General features: G+C 39.7%; 3 protein-coding genes and 1 long non-coding RNA gene across 4 annotated transcripts; 1 reads left to right on the top strand and 3 right to left on the bottom strand.

The window, feature by feature from the left end:
• Nucleotides 1-98: 98 nt before the first annotated feature.
• LOC113174606 lies at nucleotides 99-2,277 on the bottom strand. Its single transcript, XR_003299910.1, has 3 exons — nucleotides 2,204-2,277; nucleotides 706-2,007; nucleotides 99-334 (listed from the first exon to the last, which is right to left on the bottom strand). It is a non-coding gene; the product is annotated as an uncharacterized LOC113174606 (long non-coding RNA).
• Nucleotides 2,278-3,410: 1,133 nt separating this feature from the next.
• chordc1a (cysteine and histidine-rich domain (CHORD) containing 1a) lies at nucleotides 3,411-6,032 on the top strand. Its single transcript, XM_033326304.1, is given in 9 exon segments — nucleotides 3,411-3,445; nucleotides 3,623-3,679; nucleotides 3,970-4,073; nucleotides 4,167-4,216; nucleotides 4,527-4,596; nucleotides 4,756-4,865; nucleotides 4,998-5,117; nucleotides 5,249-5,311; nucleotides 5,641-6,032. Coding segments are annotated over 9 exon segments (756 nt in total). The 3' UTR covers nucleotides 5,788-6,032.
• A 433-nt stretch (nucleotides 6,033-6,465) lies between these two features.
• On the bottom strand, nucleotides 6,466-9,123 carry LOC113166131 (aggrecan core protein-like). The gene is made up of 9 exons (XM_026366097.1): nucleotides 9,083-9,123; nucleotides 8,965-9,000; nucleotides 8,850-8,879; nucleotides 8,536-8,667; nucleotides 8,124-8,274; nucleotides 7,870-7,976; nucleotides 7,442-7,612; nucleotides 6,995-7,352; nucleotides 6,466-6,865 (listed from the first exon to the last, which is right to left on the bottom strand). The coding sequence occupies exons 2-9, from the start codon at nucleotides 8,996-8,998 to the stop codon at nucleotides 6,841-6,843; spliced, it is 1,008 nt and encodes a 335-aa protein (XP_026221882.1). The 5' UTR covers nucleotides 8,999-9,000; nucleotides 9,083-9,123; the 3' UTR covers nucleotides 6,466-6,840.
• Nucleotides 9,124-13,821: 4,698 nt separating this feature from the next.
• Nucleotides 13,822-21,634, bottom strand: naalad2 (N-acetylated alpha-linked acidic dipeptidase 2). Its single transcript, XM_026363997.1, has 20 exons — nucleotides 21,482-21,634; nucleotides 20,998-21,109; nucleotides 20,076-20,262; nucleotides 19,165-19,266; nucleotides 18,907-19,032; nucleotides 18,647-18,727; nucleotides 18,271-18,376; nucleotides 18,098-18,191; nucleotides 17,803-17,898; nucleotides 17,218-17,303; nucleotides 16,833-16,952; nucleotides 16,663-16,745; nucleotides 16,503-16,566; nucleotides 16,323-16,390; nucleotides 16,134-16,225; nucleotides 15,718-15,808; nucleotides 15,026-15,290; nucleotides 14,836-14,917; nucleotides 14,654-14,746; nucleotides 13,822-14,396 (listed from the first exon to the last, which is right to left on the bottom strand). The coding sequence occupies exons 1-20, from the start codon at nucleotides 21,561-21,563 to the stop codon at nucleotides 14,207-14,209; spliced, it is 2,220 nt and encodes a 739-aa protein (XP_026219782.1). The 5' UTR covers nucleotides 21,564-21,634; the 3' UTR covers nucleotides 13,822-14,206.
• Nucleotides 21,635-21,642: the final 8 nt, after the last annotated feature.

Below are 21,642 nucleotides of genomic sequence, written 5' to 3' on the forward strand. Positions count from 1 at the left end.
GCATGTTGCCTGTGTTATTATGCAGGAGAGTTTCCACTTTGACCTCCATTGTGTTGTTAGTGATTTGAACCAAGATGGAATTCTTTTTGTGGCAATGCCACATGGCCTCAAACCAGGTTTTGTTTTTCTTATGAAAGTGGAGACCTGTAAAAAGTGACAGGGGAAGGCTTGCATGTCACAAAACACACACACATATTGGACATCAGTTTCAGTTCGTTGTTTTTGTCGGGCTGCCACACTTTATTTTTTTTTCCTGTTGATTCACCTTCAGTGGTGGAAGTGGTAGAAGTGGTGGTTGTACTGGTTGTACTGGTTGTACTGCACTGTGGTAGCCCTACTGTATAAGGATATAAACAATTTTACACATGTCACATAAAATTTGTTCATTAAAATGTTTAATACATAAAATCTATAAATATTAAATATTATGAAACAACACCCAATTTTTAGTATGCATTTGCTTGATGAGTGTGGTCAGTATTTTTGGGAGTAATGTTAATTATTGAGGCAATTACTTTCTGTTTATTTTTGTCAACATTCAAAGAGATTATATGTTTTTGTCATTGATAAAAACATAATAACTTTAGCAAATAACATGTAATAATCTATTTTCACTGTTTTTCATATAACCCTTTTTCCCGTTTCTGTTTTGGGAAAAATTATTAAGTAAAGTACAAACAAACAAACACTGTAAATGGGACTTACCAATTGTATTAACAAAGCAGTTGCTATAAGAGATCTCCGAGAGGGTGCTTTTACATTTTATCAGAATTTTTTTTTTTTCTTTAGCATCACCAAACAGTTTTTGATGCTGTGGAAAAAAATAACTGCTGATTACAAATAATATTTAAATCAGATGGACCAACAGGGATGTTGTGCTACACATTTACACGTTTGTCTTTTCTGTGAAGTTAAATTATCTGACACAAACGGTTTTCTATGGCTGAAATGTACCTTTTATTATATGTGAAGTACTGGCAGTTCTGATTGACAGTACAGTTTTGCTTACAGCCCTCTTTTATACACACATCCATATTGTTTTGACCTTGTGAAAATGTAACACCTTTGAGAAATGACTGTTTACAACCTGGTTAATGAAAATAAGTCTTCAGAATGGGAGAGCAGTACAGACAGACATGAGATAATTTACTACTCTCTCTCTCTCTCTCTCTCTCTCTCTCTCTCTCTCTCTCTCTATATATATATATATGTGTGTATGTATATATTACTTCATTCATTTCTTTTAGCTGTATTTAAATTTCTTCTGCGCATTCTTGCACGTTAGATTTATTTTAAGCTACTGTTTTTCTGAAATTCTGAGTTTTGAGTTAAGTAAACTTTGGCAAAAGTGAAGAACTCTCTATACATTCCAATGTGACATAATACAAAGAAGGCACACTAAAAATAGTCTTATTTGACTTTGGATTCACCACACTTTTCAAAAGATTCACATACTCACCATCTTCTCCATTCACCCACAGAAAGAAATTGTTGTTTGGAGCTTCACAGCACAATAAAACTTTGCAGTGAGCATTTTTGATCATAGATGGAATTACAGGTAGCCACGTTGGAGAGAATGTGACCTTGATATCTTTAGGTAACGTTATAATGATTGTTTCTGCAATGTGAATATGACATCAATGAATCTTTTTTATTATTGAATATATTTGAAATTTAACCTACAATTTAACCACATGTCTACATAGTGGATGCGGTAGAGCCCATGTGGGACACTGGGGTTTAAATCCCAGTTGTGGCCTACCTCCAGTAAGGGGTCCTTGGCAAGACCTCCTTACCCTGTCTTTGCCTTGTACCTTGTAAGTTTCTTTGGATAAAAGTGCTTGCCAAAAGACTAAATGTGAAGGACAACACAAGACAAATGTGAAATTGCTGCTGAGAATAAGGGTAGTGACAATTATCTCTTTTTTTGTGAAAATAAACAACTTTAAAATTATAAAAGGAACCTACCCAGTAGCATAAACAGATTAATGAACTGTACCATGGCTTCTAAAACACAACAAATAAATAAACCGATGATGAAAAAATCAAGTTTACTAAGGTTAGTCTATTAAAATAAATTTGATCAATTACACAAAACTCTGCATAGTACTAACCCATTAACATTTTGGATTTTACAGAATTATTCACCAAAATTACAGCTTCTACCCAGTGTTAATGACGTTTTGATCTGTCATACATTTACCTGATCAGTGAGGGCTTGTTGCTTTCCAAAATGTGAGGGGCATGTGGATAAGGAAATGTGGACAGGTGTCATCATAGTACATCACTTTATAGAGTTATTTACCTCCTCCCCACTTCCATTTAATACACACACCCACAACTCAGTGCTCAGTTTACAAAAACGGACTCAGTTTAAATGATACATTTCAAATTTCCATTTCACATTAAATTTTCAATAAAGTTAACTGTGGCAAAAGTGAAGACCTCTCTATAAACATTCCAATGTGTAAGAATACAAAGATTGGGAAGGTGGGAAGATGAGATTTCAGCTAAAAGTTATTGGGTCAAAAATCTAAACAGCCCATCTTAACCTGCTTCACCTTTTACCACATCAGAATAATAAGAATAATAAAATAAGACATTTAGGAAGATCTATCCAAGGCCATACTTTTCCTATTAAACTATTTATCTAAACACATTTCTTACCCTGATTTACCCTTTAAAAATGAAATGTTGAAAAGTTCAATTACTAACAGCAAGCACAGATAATCAGATTCTGTTAGAGCACCAAACAACCCTGTTTTCACAAATCATATGCAAATCCTGATTCAGAGATCTAACAGTGTGAGAGGCTGTTTAGTTGCAGATCCTGAATCTGCTTATCAGTTGTGCCAGACATGTAAATACATTATACAAAAATACTTGGCCATGTAACCAGGATACATCAATACAAGGAAAACATTTTCTTTTTTGAATATTGTTGGCCTACAGGAAGTGAAGCTTAATCACCAGTTCATCCAGTATTCAAAGGTCAGTATTAACTTAATAGCTACAAAACTTTAAGTTCTAGCACTTTGAATCCTTTTATTAAACAATTAACATAGGCAACATTCTCACTGAAATATAGATCACAGATATCTATCAAGAAGCCTGAGTTAAAACATTAAACAGAAGAGCACAAGAGCATAAATAATATTCAGTAATGATGCTGCCTATACAGGTAAAAAAGTAGGCCTTTAAAACAAGACAACAGCTACTTGCTAACGTACCGACCAGTGTGTTAGTGTGTCATTTAAAGAACAAGTTCTTGCAATACTTATTTGAGACCGTTGTAGTGGAGGCCTCATAGAAGTGATTAATGAATGATTGTGTGATGATGGTTAAAACACTTCCTTTGTTATTCTTTGTCAGTATATTATAAGACCAGTAGTGACGTCAACATCTCGACAATGCTTGAAACAGATTTGAAATACAATATATCTCAGTACTGAGAAAAGAAGACAACAGTTACTTTAGACAGTTAAAAGTCCCTTCAATCTTATGTTAAATGTTATATCTGAACACTACGGACAGCGGTTTGACCCCGACAATAACCCCGACGGTAACAACATTAGTTAAATATCTTAGTAATTTATTTTGTTTTTTACTTAATTATCTTAAGTAAAGACCCTTAGATTATTCAAGCTCCTAAACACCTGGAGCAGGTCCACCGACCAAGGTTTGTCACTCTAGTCACTTCTATCTCTAAAAACAACCTTCTCTAAATAAAATAAAATCTCCTTATTTTGATGATGGGGCCTAAACATTGTTCAGTTTGCTGCAGAATTGCTAGACAACATTTTGTTTTGACAAACAAATTAGAATTACTTAATTTGCTTACTAAAACACAATGACTGTACACAAAGATCAGATTTTCATGCTCTGTTTTTGTGTCATTTTATGTTGTGTCTGTTCCTCTCATGCTGTCTCAGTAGTGGAAAACGTTTTTTGTGTGTGTGTGTGTTGCAGTGATGAGGAACCCCTGATCAGATTGCAACAAAAGGTTTCATCGTCTCTGACACAGGTATTTGAAAAACTTGACCTAAAGGGCTGTAAACACACTGACAACACAGGTAAACACATGGATTTAGATTAAACATGGACGTAGATACAAAGTCAATTCCACAAGGAAGCAATGTTACAACTGTGGTTTTGTTTCTCTGCAGAGGAAGAGGGAAAGGTCGGTACTTCCTGTAAGAATGGAGGATGCTCTAAGGTACAATGCTGATTTTCTGTCCGCCAGAGTTTAAATTTGACTATTTTCATGGTGGTTTGGAGGTTTATCAGTAGGTTTATCAGTATGTACAGTAAATGCTAGAGATGTAACATTGTGGTAGTAAGTTCTTTCTTATTTTATTCTACTTTTTATGGATGAATATATTTTAAATGAGGGATGGAAGTGTTTTTCAAAGGGACAACATTCAAATAAAAATGAAATAATGAAACGAGCAGGAAAGACAAAAGGTATAACATGTGTGGCCCGGTGTGTGATACCTAACTGTCTTTTGTTCTCTGTGCTACGCGAGTCTTATTCTGGACCAGCAAGTGATGGAGAAGTGTGCAAACACCATCCTGGAGTTCCTGTTTCCCATGAGGGTTAAGAAAACGCATACACACACACAATCCACTGTCTAATTATCTTCAACAAAGTGTTTGATCAGTCTTCAGTGTGTAGTTGATGGAAGTCTAAATTACTCGTTGTAAGCTTTTGTTGAATGTGCTTTATGAAAAGTGTGTGATGTGTGTCTGTCTGCAGCATGAAGTACTGGAGCTGCTGCAGGAAGAAAACCTCAGACTTCAGCTCCTTTTTGTCCCAGCGGGGCTGCACTACAGGAAGTCACCTCAGGTGACAGAAAAACAACCAGGTGAGATGGGAAATAACTAATGTAGCAGATGTATTGTTATGGTCATCACATACACACTGTGAAACCTGCAAGAGAAGCTCCCTCACTTGATAACTTTTCTCTCTCCCCCTCGTATTTCTTTAACCTCCTCAGGGGGTGAAAGTGATACCCTGTAGGTTTGACTGGCACCAGACAGGCAGTCAGGTCATTATCTCTATCTATGCCAAGAACTCTTTACCACAGCTCAGCTATGTGGAGGCCAACAGCACCATGGTAAATACACACAGAGGCGTGCTGATAGGAAAGCATGCCCTCATTTTCATACACACAGTAGGTCCTTTCACTCTCACATGCACTAATTTACATGTCCATATAACTCGGCTGTATGTCTCTGATTATTCCAGGTGAACATCCGTGTGGTGTTTGAGGGAGATAAAGAGTTTGTACTGAACATAAGTTTATGGGGGGTAAGTAGGATCTAAGGTTTGAGGTGTTACAGCTGTACAGATGATAAAGTAAGATCTGGGATAAAATTAACGTCCCTTGACTTTAGTAAAATCAGTTGTAAGAAAAGCAAACTACTAAAAGTAAAAATTGTTTCAAGAGAAATAAGTCACTGCAACTCGAGTGTACAATTTTCAAAGTTGGGACTTTGGCGCCCTCTTCTGGTAATATCTGAAAGACTTGCATTTTATATCCTGTAGTACAAAACACTGATGCTGCACCAGAGAGAAAACAAACAACAATAAATATGTGTCCAAAACAAAGACCATATCTTCTGACTTCTTTTCTTAAGTCTGTGGAGGTGAAGAGCAGTGTTGTGAACCTGATGTCTGCAAAGATGGAGGTGACGCTGAAGAAGGCAGAGCCAATCACATGGGCCCGTCTGGACCCGCCGTCCCTCACACAGGGTCAACAACCAAAAGACACCAAAGAGACATAGCTGCTTTTATTCTAACTTCCTGTGTTTTGTACTTCTTCAGTAAATCTTTTCTCAGCTGCTCCCAGTTGCATTTCCTTCCACAAGAGCCTTTTCTGTTTGAGAGCAGCTGCTGTCACCTGTGAACCTCTGCAGCTTTCACCTCAGTCGACATGAAAACCTGATGACAACAAGCATAAATATTCACTAACTTGAAGGTTGAAGCAGTCTATGGTGAGACACTGCAGTAAAGTATGTTTCTGAAGGACATTTCTACTGTATATTTGAGCTTGCAACAAGATCAAATTATTATTCATATGTATAATTATTCAATCATTATTCAAAGTGTCTGGTATTGGTCAGAAAAAAAATACCAAAACATTATAGATATTTGTAACTAGAACAAAACTTAGCATCACATTTTTTTGCCAGACAGCAGCTTCACTTATCACTAATACAGAATTATATTTTTTTTCCCAGAGTGAATTATTCTGATCGTCTGCTTCATAACTTGACGTACTGTGCAGCTATGAAACTAAACTTTGTCACTTTTCTTATACTTTTATATTATATAATATATAATATTCCTCATGTATCTCATAAAAGTTTACAGAATTTCATAATCTGACGAAATATGGTTTTATGGGTATAGTTAAATGTTGTATTTTTTGGTGTGTAAAAGGAATACCACTGACAAAACTGGAGAAAATGATTTATTGAAAAATTACAAAGTGGATATAATAAAGCTCAGTGCCATTTCACAGTTTCACAAGATGTTAGCTGTTTTCCGTCCATGTGTAAAGGATGGATTGATTTTTTTTGCTTCCTTGTAGCCAGAAGAGAAAAACACGAACAATAATAAATTATTTCTGTGTGCAAGAAGTCAGAAAGACAATTTTATTGGTGAAATAATAGCTATAATGGTAAATAGATTATTATAGTGATCAAGCATCTGCACATTTGTCACAATGCTTATATGCTACTGTAGTTTTACGAGGAAAAAAAAAAAGATCAGTAATCCCTAACAAATATTCAGTGTACATTACTGACAAGGTGAAGAATGATTAGGATTCAGACTCAACAGAGTCTTCTTATGAAGAACCTGTTGGGATCAATGAAACACAATGTCAAAGGTGAAAGTGATTTTTTTTTGCTGCTAACTTGGAAATTCAAAAAAAATTACGAAATTTTAATAACAATCTGATTACAGACTGGGACTTAAACAACGTACCTCTGGCAGATAAAGGGTAAATTCTCATTGCAGTCAGCATCCGTCCAATTGAATGTCCCATTATTCCAGATTATCTTTCCACAGTATTTGTTTACTGAGTTGGGAGAAGTGCTGCTGTTCCACATGGAGAAATTAACAGTTTCCTTTAAAATCCACTTCCAATCGGCGCTGCAGCCGATTATGGACCTCTCCAGGCCGATCCACGCTCCGTTCTGCATGTTGCCTGTGTTATTAAGCAGGAGACTTTCCACTATATTTTTCATTGTGTTGTTAGTGATTTGAACCAAGATGGAATTCTTTTTGTGGCAATGCCACATGGCCTCAAACCAGGTTTTGTTATCCTTAATAAAGTCGAGGCCTGTATCGCCAAATACACAAAAGAGAATAGAGACACTGAAAGTCTTGCATGTCACAACACACACATACAGTATATTGGACATCACTTACATTTCTCTGTTGTTGTCAGGCCGCCACACATTACTTCTGTTGATTTACATTCAGTGGTGGAAGTGGTGGAAGTGGTGGAAGTGGTGGAAGTGGTGGAAGTGGTGGAAGTGGTGGAAGTGGTGGTTGTACTAGTTGTACTAGTTGTACTGGTTGTACTGCTTAGTGGTGTCCCTAACGAATAAGCATACAATTTTATACACATCACATAAAATGTGTTCATTGAAACATTTAATGCATGTTACTGTGAGGATCATTATGCAGACAACTTCAAAATCTATAAATATTAAACATTCAAAGAGATCATTTGTTTTTTCATTGATAAGAACATACAACCTTTAACAAAAATCTAATTATGTATTTTCAGTATTTTTCATATTACTATTTTCCCCCAAACAAAAAAACACTGTAAATAGTTAGAAATTACTTACCAGTTGTACTAACGCAGCAGTTTCTAAGAGGGAACCCTGAGATGGTGTCTGTGTTAAATTTTATCTTCAAATCATCTGTTGATAGCATCAGCAAACAGGTTTTGTTTCTGTGGAAAAAAAACAAAACTGCGGATCACAAATATTATTTGAATCCGACCAACCACCAACAGTGATGTTGTGCTATACATTATTTGTCTTTTCTGTAAAGTAAAATTATCTGACAGAAACGTTCTGACTCTATGGCTGTAATTTACCTTTCATTATATGTGAAGTACTGGCAGGTCTGATTGCCAGTACAGGCTTTTCTGCAGTCCTCTTTTCTACACACATTTATTTCCACATGTGTATTTTCATATTTTCTGTCTTGTGAAAATTCAACACCATTGAGAAATGACTGTATACAACCTGGTTAATGAAAATAAGTCATCAGAATGGGGGTGCAGTACAGACAGACATGAAATAATTTACTACACTCTAAATGTTACCTCATACTACTTCATTGTACACTAAAGTAAAGTATAGTTATGTGTTTAATAATTCCTTAAGTAAACACCTTATTTTTAAACAATGAGAAGCAGGACTGTATATTATTACTTATATTTAATTAATAATAGTCTCATTTAATTGTGGACTCACCGCAGCTTGTCTAAGAATTAACATACTCACCATTTACTTTCTTCATACACTGAACGTCATCGCCTGAACTTAGGATAAATTTGCAGTAAGGCGGAGAACATTCAACCACGCTTTTCTTTGGTACATATACTTGAATTTCTTCTTGGTTGTGTGAATTGCTACCTGCAATATGGTGCATATATGTGCAATATGTGAATATGACATCAATAAATAATTTGTATTATTGAACAATTTGAAATTTTATCTGCAATTCAACCACACAGCATATGGAGTATTGTTCTCCATGTGGGACACTGGGGTTTGAATCCCAGCTCTGGCCTTCCTTCAGTAATGGACACACTTACCCCGGTTAGGCATTGGACCTTGTAAAAGGACTAAATGTAAAGAAAACACAGGAAAACAATTATCTCTTTTATTGTGAAAGTGAACAACTTTAAAATTCTAAAAAAAAAAACCTACCCAGTAGCATAGACAGATGAATGAACCATACCATGGCTTTTAAAACAAAACAAAAAATTAAACCGATGATAGTGCACAGAAAAAATCAAGTTTACTAAGGTTAGACTCACAAGTTTACCTGAGCAATGAGGGCTTGTTGTTTTCCAAAATGTGAGGGGAGTGTGGTAGGGAAATGTGAACAGGTGTCATCACAGTACATCACTTTATAGAGTTGTTTACCTCCTCCCCACTTCCATTTAATACACACACCCACAACTCAGTGCTCAGTTTACTAAAGAGGACTAACTTTAAATGACAAATTAAATTTTTTCATTTCAAATTAAATATGACAGTATACAAAGATTGGTGAGTTGGAAAGATGACATTTGAGAGGATCTATCTATAAGACCGTACTTTTTCCAATAAACAATATAGCTAAACAAATTTTCTACACTGATTTACCCTTTAAAACTGAAAAGCTCAACTACTGACAGTAAACACAGATGAAGCTATTTTTAATATAACTGGATAAATGTCATGGAGAAAACAGAAGAACTCGGCCATATGGAAATAATAAGATGTTAGAGCGGCAAACAACAACACCCTGTTTTCACAAATCATATGCAAATCCAATTTCAGAGATCTAACAGTGTGAGAGGCTGTTTAGTTGCAAATCTTACATCTGCTTATCAGTTGTGGTGAGCATGTAAATACATTATGCAAAAATTCTGGATCATTTAACCAGGACACAGAAAAACATGGGAAACATTTTCTTTTTTGAATATTATTGGCCTATAGGAAATGAAGCTCAGTCACCAGTTCATCCAGTATTCAAAGGTCAGTATTAACATAACAGCTGCAAAACTTTATATTCAGGCACTTTCAATCTTTTTAATATAAAATAAACACATACAACATTCTCATTGAAATATAGATCACAGGTCGATATCAAGAAGCCTGAATTAAAACATTAAACAGAGCACAAAGGCATAAATATTATTCACTCATGATGTTGTCTATGCAGGTAGAAAAGTAGACCTTTAAACATAATACATAAATCTTTTATTTAGCTAGTGTAGTACAGGCCATATTATTTCCATTAAGTTGTTTTATTTCCACCACTAGTTACAGTCCACCACTGATTGAGGTAGTCTGTTTAAGAACTTAGTCTGTCCCATCTTTAATTTGACGTAGCTTATAGAATGTCAGTAAAACTAACAGCGTTTCTCTTCATCACATAGTATATGTTTTCTTAATATTTTATTTTTGTATTTTGAATGATTGTATGATGGTTAAAACACTTCCTGCGTTATTCTTTGTCAGTGTATAATGAGACCAGTAGTGACGTCAACATCTCGACAATGCGCGAAACTTCTCGAAAGCCTCTTCGGGTGTTTTCGGCTGCAGACGGAGTGATTCTCCTCAGACTGTCACACAAGACCAGAGCTGCACAGATTTAAAATACAATATATCTCAGTACTGAGAAAAGAAGACAACAGTTACTTTAGACAGTTACAAGTCCCTTCAGTCTTAGCTGAACACTTTTATTATTTTGTGAAGAGTAAAATGTCCGTGTTGTGCTACAACAGGATCTGCGGACAGCGGTTTGACCCCGACAACAACATTAGTTAAATATCTTTAAGGTTTATTATGTCTTTTATTTAATTATCTAGTAATTGAACATAAACCAGCTATTATTTTACATAAATGAATCTCGCTCTGAGCAGTGTTTAACTTTAATGTCAACTCCTTTTTATTTGTTATATTTAGATGAAAACATTCACAGCCCTGTTAGTTTATACCCTTAACTAAAGCTCATGATGTAGCCCTCCTCACAGATTTCACTGCTTTCATCAAGTTTTCTGAGAACAGGCGGCTTCTGTGGTTTTCTCTTCTCACCTCTGGTCATATTTGTGTCTCCACACACAGATGCCTGCACCTTCCATCCAGGAGTACCTGTTTTTCATGATGCACTGAAGGTGAGTCAGGTCAACTGTTTTCAGAACATGGTTATCATATGATAATGTGCAAGTTTTTTGTTACCATTGAAATTCTTCATAGATTCACACTGTAAATTTTTACAGAGATGTTGATTTTACCCCTTCTGTGTTCTCACTGCAGGGTTGGTCCTGCTGCAAGAGACGCACAACAGACTTCTCCGACTTTCTTAGTATTAAAGTGAGTACCCCCACACACACACACACACACACACACACACACACACACACACACACACAGCAGCAGCCCACAAGTTCTTATTTGTGGGATTTTGCACATGTTGGTATTGATGTACATATTTCAGGGCTGCAGCAGAGGGCCCCACAATAGTGAGAAGAACTGCAGAGGCAGTTCGTCCTGAGGTGAAGACTACAGGAGAGAGGAAGGAGATTGTGGAGGATCTGAGGCCCCGAGGAGACCATTACATTATTCCATCCATCCATCCATCCATTCTCATCCGCTTATCCGGGGCCGGGTCGCGGGGGGAGCAGCTTAAGCAGAGATGCCCAGACTTCCCTCTCCCTAGACACCTCCTCCAGCTCTTCCGGGGGGACACCGAGGCGTTCCCAGGCCAGCCGAGAGACATAGTCCCTCCAACGTGTCCTGGGTCTTCCCCGGGGCCTCCTCCCGGTGGGACAGGACCGGAAAACCTCCCCTACGAGGCGTCCCGGGGGGCATCCGAAACAGATGCCCAAGCCACCTCAACTGGCCCCTCTCGATGCAGAGGAGCAGCGGCTCTACTCCGAGCTCCTCCCGGGTGACTGAGCTCCTCACCCTGTCTCTAAGGGTGCGCCCAGCCACTCTGCGGAGGAAACTCATTTCGGCCGCTTGTATCCGCGACCTTGTCCTTTCGGTCATGACCCAAAGCTCATGAACATAGGTGAGGGTAGGAAGGTAGACTGACCGGTAAATCGAGAGCTTTGCCTTTCGGCTCAGCTCCTTTTTCACCACGACGGACCGGTACACCGACCGCATTACTGCTGCCGATGCACCAATCCGTCTGTCAATCTCACGCTCCCTATTTCCCTCACTCGTGAACAAGACCCCAAGATACTTAAACTCCTCCACTTGAGGGAGGATCTCCCCCCCAACCTGGAGGGTGCAAGCCACCTTTTTCCGGTTGAGAACCATGGCCTCGGACTTGGAGGTGCTGATTCTCATCCCAGCCCCTTCACACTCGGCTGCAAACCGCCCCAGTGCCTGCTGGAGGTCCCGGTCTGATGAGGCCAACAGGACAACATCATCTGCAAAAAGCAGAGATGAAATCCTGTGATTCCCAAACCGGATTCCCTCCGACCCCTGGCTGCTCCTAGAAATCCTGTCCATAAAGGTAATGAACAGGATCGGTGACAAAGGGCAGCCCTGTCGGATTCCAACGTGCACCGGGAACAAGTCTGACTTACTACCGGCAATGCGAACCAAGCTCCTACTCCGGTCATACAAGGACCGAATGGCCCTTAACAAGCAGAGGCTGGGGACTCGGAGGTTGATTCATCCATTTCCCTGGTCGAAGTCACCGAGGTAGTCAGTAAGCTCCTCGGTGGCAAGGCACCAGGGGTGGATGAAATTCGCCCCGAGTACCTTGAGTCTCTGGATGTTGTAGGGCTGTCTTGGTTGACACGCCTTTGCAGCATCGCGTGGAGATCAGGGACAGTACCTCTGGACTGGCAGACCGGGGTGGTGGTTCCTCTTTTTAAAAAGGGGGACCGGAGGGTGTGTTCCAACTATAGGGGCATCACACTCCTCAGCCTCCCTGGGAAAGTCTATTCCAGAGTGCTGGAGAGGAGAATTAGGCCGCTAGTCGAACCTCGGATCCAGGAGGAACAATGCGGTTTTCGTCCTGGCCGTGGAACACTGGACCAGCTCCATACTCTCGCTAGGGTGCTCGAGGGTTCATGGGAGTTCGCACATCCAGTCTACATGTGTTTTGTAGACTTGGAGAAGGCGTTCGACCGTGTCCCTCGTGGCATCCTGTGGGGGGTACTCCGGGAATCCTTAAATTATTCAAGCTCCTAAACCGCTGGAGGAGGTCCACCGACCGAGGTTTGTCACTCTTGTCACTTCTATCTCTAAAAACAACCTTCTGTAAATAAAATAAAACCTTAATGTCCTTATTTAGATAATGGAGCCTAAACATTGTTCAGTTTGCTGCAGAATTGCTAGATAACATTTCGTTTTGACAAATCCGAAATGGAAAAACCCACTAAATTATTTAATTTGCTTACTAAAACACAATGACTATACATAAAGATCAGATTTTCGTGCTCTGTTTTATGTTGTGTCTGTTTCTCTTATGCTGTCTCAGTAGTGGAAAACGTTTTTGTGTGTATGTTTGTTGCAGTGATGAGGAACCGCTGGTCAGATTGCAACAAAAGGTTTCATTGTTTCTGACACAGGTACTTAGAAAACTTGACCTAAAGGGCTGTAAACACACTTACAACACAGGTAAACACATGGATTTAAATTTAACATGGACGTAGATACAAAGTCAGTTCCACAAGGAAGCAATGTTACAACTGTGGTTTTGTTTTTCTGCAGAAGAAGAGGGAAAGGAGGAAAAGATTGGTAGTTCCTGTAAGAATGGAGGATGCTCTTAGGTACAATGCTGGTTCTTTGTCAGCCAGAGTTTAAATTTGACTATTTTCATGGTGGTTTGGTAGTTTATCAGTAGGTTTATCAGTATGTACAGTAAATGCTAGGGATGTAGTATTGTGGCAGCATAACGTATATGTTACATGAGTGATGGAAGTGTTTTTCAAGGAACAACATCCAAATAAAAAGGAAATAATAAAACTAGCAGGACAGATGGTAGGGTTCTTGTTAAATGTTGTTGTAATTTTTTGGTGTGTAAAATAAACACCATTGAGAAAATTAGAGAAAGTGATTTATTGAAAAATTACAAAGTGGATATAAATAAAGCTCAGTGCCATTTCACAGTTTCACATTGTTATTTTACATAGACAAGATGTTAGCTGTTTTCCGTCCATGTGTAAAGGATGGATTGATTTTTATTTGACTTCCTTGTAGCCAGAAGAGAAAAACACAAACAATAATAATAATAACAATAATAAATTATTTCTGTGTGCAAGAAATCAGAAATTAAGAAAGAGGATTTTGTTGGTGTTCACAGATTCACTGTGTTGACTGCATCAGAAAGATCTGTCACCGTGTACGTAGCAGATGTTGTATTTCCTCTCTTCACTTTCTGATGTGCTAAATTAATTGTTAGTTGATGATTAAATCACATTGTGCATGTGTGTGTGCTTCATGCAGGTGGTGTTAGCGTCATTGCAGCAGCATGAACGGTGAATGCTGCGATGCTGATTTGACGCTTGACTTCATCCCAGGACTTCTCGGGGTCAGCCGAGTTCTCGATGTCAAACAATGCATCGTAGATCCCAGGGAAAGACTCCCCTGCATATTTATTATGACTGCTGGGAGCAAAAATCACATGTCTGAAAGGAGAGAAGAGAGTTTATGTTATTCAGAATTCACCGGGCAGAATTACAGACGCTGCAGCAGTGTGGGTGAGGACACATCATGATACTTGAAAGGCCTCACAGCAGCACACTGTTTTAAAGATAAAGCTTTACCCAATGAGAGAACAGTGCCAGTGTTGAACTGAGCAAGTGTGAAACAGAGCTCATGATAGCACTTCATCCACAGGCCACACCGCCACCTAGTGGCTGCAGAGGTGGAGTGGCTGACTAACCTGTAGAAGGGCCTGCCAGGTAGTCCCAGGGGGTCTATAAAAGCTCTTTCCAAGTACATGAGCTGATCGTTCATGACACGTAGCTGCAGAGAACTGATACACACACAGTTAGCTGTAGAAGGTCTGGACACACACGGGATTTAACAGACTGAGATGTGAACAGCTTCAGTTCGGACTCTTACTCTGCTCTGTTGACAGTCTGAAGGCGCTCATGAAAACCTTTGGCTGCAACAGTGAAGTTCTCCCCAGCAGAAAACAGGGAATCTGGAGTTTATGAAAAAAGATAAAAGTAATGCAGAGACATGTGGAGGAAATCTGAATGAAACATTTCTCTAAACCCACTCTATATTAATCTGATTCCGACCCACTCACCAAATGACACCATGTACGTCTCCATCTCATCCTGGTGCCTCTGCGCCAGCTGAGCGATGCTCTGTGCGTACTTCCTCAGTGAGTCTGCATACTCCATAACATCGAGAGGGAGGAGCTCAGAACAAGCCAGGTGGAAGATGAGCGCTCCTCTTACCTGGGCCACTGCCCGGAGTCTCTTGAAGGAGGCGTCGTAGAACTTGTCCACGATCTCAAAGGTTTCATACACACTGTGATAAACTGGATAACTGCTGTATTTCTCCGTTTTCTGAATTCACACACAGAGGACGTTCACTGTTAATGTCACAAGGATACAGACCCCAGCCCCTCAGTTAACACACAAGTACTAATGATGATAGACAACAGTGTTGAAAAGGCAGATAACACAGACATTCAGAACAAAACAATGTAATCTGTCATTTACTTTGTTTATCAGTGATGTTGCTGAGGCATTTGGGAGGGAAAAGGTTTGCAAAAAGACAAAATGAGCATCCTAAATATACAACACTGTTCGCAAAAAACAGATCTATTCATGAAACACTGATATTCCTGTCTGTCCATTCAAATCAAAAAAGTCTTCCAAGCAAATGAAATGGAGCAAATATTCAAGAAATATACGTGCAATCATACCTGACACGAACTTAAAGTGATGAGAAAACACAATGTTTAAGCAGATTAATCAGAATCAAACCTACCTTGTTCTTGGTGTATCTTGCTCGGCCTGAAGCGATTCCCAGACGGATGAAGTAGGCTTCAAAATCGCTGCCTGAGCCGAGTTTACTGATCCTACAGGACACAGAGTGAACAACAGACTGAGTCACTGACACATCCAAACCTGTGAATGTCAACATGTGTTTTATTATTGTCCCTTTGTCACAATAATATCACAAGATCTTTACAGAGACACAAAACAACTACAAATGTGGCCGACACATCATTTGAAACCGTTTTGTGTTCTGATTTTTTTTCATTTCTCATCTATTTGAGTTCATTCTTTTCTCTCTTTGTGGACTTTAAGGTGTGATTCTTTGTCTTTTTAGGATTGTTTGGTTCAGAAATCCATCAGTGGTTTATGACTCTGACTCAAACAAGCAGCTGTTTGTCTTTGTACCTGGGTGCATTGCGGTCATTCGTCCAGTTGTCCCTCTTATGCCAGCTCTCGTACAGGGAAACTCCCTCCTCTCCTTCTTCTGGACTGGCTATCTACAGGCAAACATACAGAAAGAAAAAGAAAACTGGAGCTAAACAGAGATGTGTGACAAACTAAATGTGTTTGTTGTGTGGATATAAACCCGCTCACCTGCTTGGTGATGTCATACACCAAAGTATGCAGAGATGGGGTGCAGTCCACTCTCAGTGTGTACATGCCTGGAAATCACACGAGTTAAATCAAAACATCAGTGTTTAATGTTTTCAGCATGTTGAGTTGGACACACACACACACACACACACACACACACACACACGCTTACACACTCACCCTCTATAGCAGAGTCTGCGTTGATGTAAGCCACAGCTCTCTCCTGCAGCAGCTTGGCATTATCCTGTTGAGAGAGGTGAAGTGTGGTCAGTATGTGTGTGAATATACAGCATATATACGTGTGTGTGTGTGTGTGTGTGTGTGTGTGTGTGTGTGGTACCTCTGCCCACTCTGTAGATCCCAGAAGTCCAAACTCCTCCGCATCCCAGCTGGCAAATATTATAGTTCTTCTTGGCCTCCAACCTACACACACACACACACACACACACACACACACACTGAGCACTGAGTAGTGACTATTATTCACTCTCTTGTGGCGTCACACCGTACCTTTACTCAGCAGCCTTCCAGCACTCCTCACAGTTTCGTGGACGACGGCAGCGCCAGACATGGGATCAATTCCTCCGAACACCCAGGCATCCCGGTGCCCTCCCAGAATCACATACCTGTCTACACACACACACACACACCATTACATGACACAACACAACAACACAGCTCTTTTTTAACTTGCTGTGCTAAATCTATCCAGGGACCTGAGCTTTGAACTGTATTTTATCTTTATGTTATTCCAACCTGCTATTAGTGATTATAGTATATGGATGTGGGACTAGTGTCCCATGTGGCATTATTAGTGTTTCTTGCATGTGTTGGTTGTGTGTGAAATGTTGCTGTAAGCTTTAATGGAGGGTTAGAGGAGGCTGGGTTGTCGCACCTGGCTCAAGAGATCCTCTGATCCTTCCAATGACGTTGTAGATCCTGGTCACCTGGTTGTTAGTGTGGATGTTCATACGCACCTTCCTGACACCGACAAGTGATTCCATCAGAGGAAAGAAGGGGAGACAAAGATGTAAGAAGATACATTAAGAGGAAATGGATGATGTGGGCAAAACATAGGTACAGAGAGCATAGACGACCTTTTATCAAGTATTTTCTAAATCAGAACTCAGTTCTGCAGCAAACGAATGTTGTGTTGTTTCTTTAGAAAACTGATAATGTGTGTGGTGTGTAATCTGTGTCAGTGTGTGAACGAGCATGTGTATCTGTCACACACAGCAGATACAAGGGCTGCATTGTCCGTCAGCTGGCTACTCGCCACTGAGCCATTGAAGCTCAACAAGAGAACAGGAGCAGGGAGAGGTGATTCAAACAGCACAACACAGTGAAGCGGTAGAAAAGAGGCTATCGTCGGGTCTATTCAGAGAAAAGATGGAGGCTGGGAGAGTCTAGTTATCACTGGGTGAATGTGGACGCAAGTGATCCCTTTGACACAGGACTGATGGAGGACTGATACACTCACTGGCTCTTGAAGTCATCAGTGAAGCCCGGACCAATCCTGTAGGAGACGTTCAGAGCTCCTTTCCAGCTATTGGGAGGGATCTGTCCACCCATGTTCCTGTTCAACATTAAATAATTCACATATTCTGTAAATAATACAAATGAGCTGCTCATTTCTTCAAATTTTTGTTTCTTGGCCTAAATTTCAAGTTTTAACCTTTTTAGTTTTTAGTTTTTATACAACTGCTGTGCAAGAAATGAATCAATTTCACGATTTTCAAGCATCAGAAAATGAAAGACAAATTAAATATTCCTACTCCAGCAGGCGAATTGCATCGTGGAAGCCGATGGGATGAACAGGAATCTTTGGGAGGCCCACTCCTTCCACGAGGTCGAATCTGTAGGTGTATTCTGTAAAAGACGAAACAGAACTATGCTAGAGAACAATATGTTTGCACTGTCTAATACACGAACGAGTACACTGACAGACCTTTAGCAGGGTAGCCAGGTGTGAGGGGGTCTCCTGCTCCGTTCAGGTTCAGAACATTTCCTCTTTGAGCTCCTCCACCTGGCAGATTCCAGCCATCAGGGTACGGGCTGCACACACACAAACACGAACGCATTCAAAAGTGAGTCAACCCACTGCTCTTGAACGCCGGATTAAAGTAGTTACAGATGCTGGAGACAACTGTGGCACTGTGAACTTTTTATTGTTGGACACTGCTACTCATCAAGGCTTCTTTAAAGACTAGTAGTTATATTATTACCACTAATTGAATACATCCAACCTCTATTGCTTTAACAACTGTAGTGACACATATTCTCAGTCTCATAATCTATAAAACAACGCAAATGATTCACTCCACCTGAACTCCAGTAGCCCAGTAATCTGCTGGGTCTGAGAACATAATGATGCCCTTTGCTCCAGCTAACATGGCATTTTTCACCTGAGACACACGGAGAGAGACAGACGGACAATAACAAGTCGTCATGATGATGTGCAGAATTTTGTTTTGCTACTGTCTGTGTTCAGTTCATGTGGACGGCAGATAATAGCAGATAATCGTTGATAAATAACATGAAATACTACCACATGTATATGACCACTTCTTAAAGCCTTTCCTACCTTGTTGCCTCTGAATATTTTTCCATATCTGACAATGACAATCTTCCCAGTTACATTAATTTTCATCTCCCTCTCCAGCTGGAAAAAGTCTTCTGTTCGACCGTAGTTCACGTAAACCAAATCCCCCTGGATGGAGAGAAGGAAGCTCAGCAAGTTAACAATCATTTAACCTGCTTTTACTCCTACAGTGAAAAGTCAAATCAAACTTTGTGTCAGTGTGATAATGTGGAGGTGCCTCATGTTTACGTGTGTGTTTACCTCAGGCTGTCCTTTGGCAGAAAAGGCGCTGTACGGAGGCACAATGTTAGAAACGCCTTCATACCCCTCAGGAACTGGTTCAGCCAAAGAAGTGTTAAAAACCTGAGAAAGAATGATGAAATCGAGGTGATAAAACTACAAGAAAAGAAGAAAATAGCCCTAGCCCTGCTCAATTACCTGTGAATAACCATTTAATTACTGATTATACTTTTACTGAACTACGTTTCAGATGAAAATAATAAACTATACTAAGCTGTGAGCTACCACACAAATGAATGCTTTACAAAATATATGAATGGCTTCTAACATAAAACAATCAGTGTGTACAAGTAAAGCTGAAACCATTTCACATTTTCAAGCCAGTCGATAATTTAATCAGTGAATCCTTATTGTGGATTATTGTGGTTGCCAGCTTGAAAACAAACCCTCTGTGTCCGTTTGATCATGTGTGGATCACTACTTATTTTAAATTTAAAAATTGGATCGTGACTGTGCTGTTATCCCTGATCTGGTTCTCTTCATTTGTCTCGGTGCTGTTTCATTATCTCCGCTCACAACGCAGAAGTTTATCTCACAACAGGGGCTGTAAAAGGACCTTGGACCTGCTGTCTAGCAGTTTTGTGGTGAAGAATAACAGTAGGGAGGTGGAGAGGAGGCCTGCAGCAGTTTGTGGCTGTGTTTTCATTGTATATATGTGTGATCCACACACACACACACACACACACACACACACACACACACACACACACACACACACACACACACACACACACACACACACACATACATACTGCAGGATTTGGGAGTGTATTTCTTCAGAGGGCTTGAAATACACAGTTCCATTCGCACAGTGTGCTTTTGGTACAAACATGACCATCTTATGTCTGTGTGTGTGTGTGTGTGTACCGTACCTCATTGCCAAGATGATCAACTATTGAGATGTAATTTGGCTGTGTTTTGTTGGGATACGATAACAGGACGTCGTACGGCACCATCTCCACAGAGTCCAAGCCAAACTCCTGCCACTCTTTCTTGATCTGCTCTGCATATTTTAGGTTCTGCTCTGTGCCAGCCAGATGGGGGAGTCGTGTAAATTTCCTAAGGAGAGGATATCAGTGAAAATCCTCAGTCATCCGGATGAATATGACAATATGATAACGACATGAAATAGTCGTCTACAGAACAAAAAGGACTTTGGTTAAGGTCAGAGAATGATTGTGGTTGTTTTGTGTGGTGGTTAACGAACACGCTATGTCTGAAGTTAATTTTTTCTCTATTAATACAGACCTCAGTCTTTCTCTGCCAGTCTTTTAGCACAACCATAACAAAGTGTAACAACACTGTAGTCAGACAAACTGGATGTTGTACTACAACCTACAAGAAATGTGCAGAAAGGCCTTATCATAATAATCTAATAATCAACATTTCAGTGTTGCAGTTTAGTTAGTATAAAAATGTAGTTGACAGGAGATGGGATTCTGGTTTGTTGCTGTTGTTGATGCAGTTTTTAAAGTCTCATTCCTCACTGCATCAAAATTGGGTTCTGTGGGTTTGAACAATCCTTTTATAAAATGATTCATTCACTGTTGATCCAGGAGGGTTTGTGAGGCCAAGAGTGAGGAATGTGAGTGTTTTTGGTTTAAGGACTCATTCAGTCATCAAGATATTTTGGTTTACAGCTGTGTTCCTTTATATAGCTACAGTAAAAACCCCTATGTAGTATGTCTTCCTGCTGAGGTCAATTTTAAAGAGGACTAATGTATACTTAGATTTGTTTTAGATTACTTGTAGGAATAGGCAACACAAGTGTAACGTGCTCCTAGCTCATTTTACCTGAGATGCTCTCTGATCTGGTCTGACCGCATTTCATCCAAAAACTCCGTCAAGTGTTTGTTGGAGCCACTGTTGTTTGCACTGTTGGGATGAGTGGGCTTTGCAAACCAGCCTACAACACAGCACAGTTAGTTTCTGTTCCCTTGGGAAGAAAGTCGTCAGGATGTAGAAGTACATAGTACATAGTAGTCATAGCAGGTGAAATACACAGAGATTAAACCCACTCACAGTGTCAGATGTTAAGAGGAACTTATAAAGATGTTCGATTTTAAGAGGAACTTGTGAACTTTGAACTAAAACACACTTAATTTTAACAGTTATCACAGCCAATTAATCCATTATTTTTATTTTTATTATTATCATGCTGCTAAATAAGTTTCTATTCACTAAAAACACAAATGCAACTATGACAGTAGTAACCAGCTGTGGTTAATTCCCTATAGTTGCGTCCAGTTTAAGTTTCTGCTCTCTTATTATGGCTTACCAATGGTGAAACCCAGGAAAAACAAAGCTGCCACAACCACTATCCACCAGATCCACCGAATTAACGTGCTCTCCTTTCTCATTGTAAAACAGTCGCAGAGGTTTTCACACACTGACACGTCTGCAGAGCACACTGGTAGATACAGAGAGCAGTGCAGAGTG

Source organism: Anabas testudineus, chromosome 13 (assembly GCF_900324465.2).
Source record: "Anabas testudineus chromosome 13, fAnaTes1.2, whole genome shotgun sequence".
NCBI lineage: Eukaryota > Metazoa > Chordata > Actinopteri > Anabantiformes > Anabantidae > Anabas > Anabas testudineus.

What these genes read in the sequence shown, in the direction of transcription:
- LOC113166131 (XM_026366097.1), bottom strand. Translation starts at nt 8,998, where the DNA reads ATGGTATGGTTCATTCATCTGTCTATGCTACTGG. An exon ending in TCATCTGTCTATGCTACTGG is followed by an intron (nt 8,880 to 8,964) that starts GTAGGTTTTTTT and finishes CTTTACATTTAG; the next exon opens with TCCTTTTACAAGGTCCAATG. An exon ending in CCTGACAACAACAGAGAAAT is followed by an intron (nt 7,353 to 7,441) that starts GTAAGTGATGTC and finishes TTGGCGATACAG; the next exon opens with GCCTCGACTTTATTAAGGAT.
- naalad2 (XM_026363997.1), bottom strand. Translation starts at nt 21,563, where the DNA reads ATGAGAAAGGAGAGCACGTTAATTCGGTGGATCTGGTGGATAGTGGTT. An exon ending in GATGCAATTCGCCTGCTGGA is followed by an intron (nt 17,899 to 18,097) that starts GTAGGAATATTT and finishes AATGTTGAACAG; the next exon opens with GAACATGGGTGGACAGATCC. An exon ending in CAAGATACACCAAGAACAAG is followed by an intron (nt 15,291 to 15,717) that starts GTAGGTTTGATT and finishes GTGTGAATTCAG; the next exon opens with AAAACGGAGAAATACAGCAG.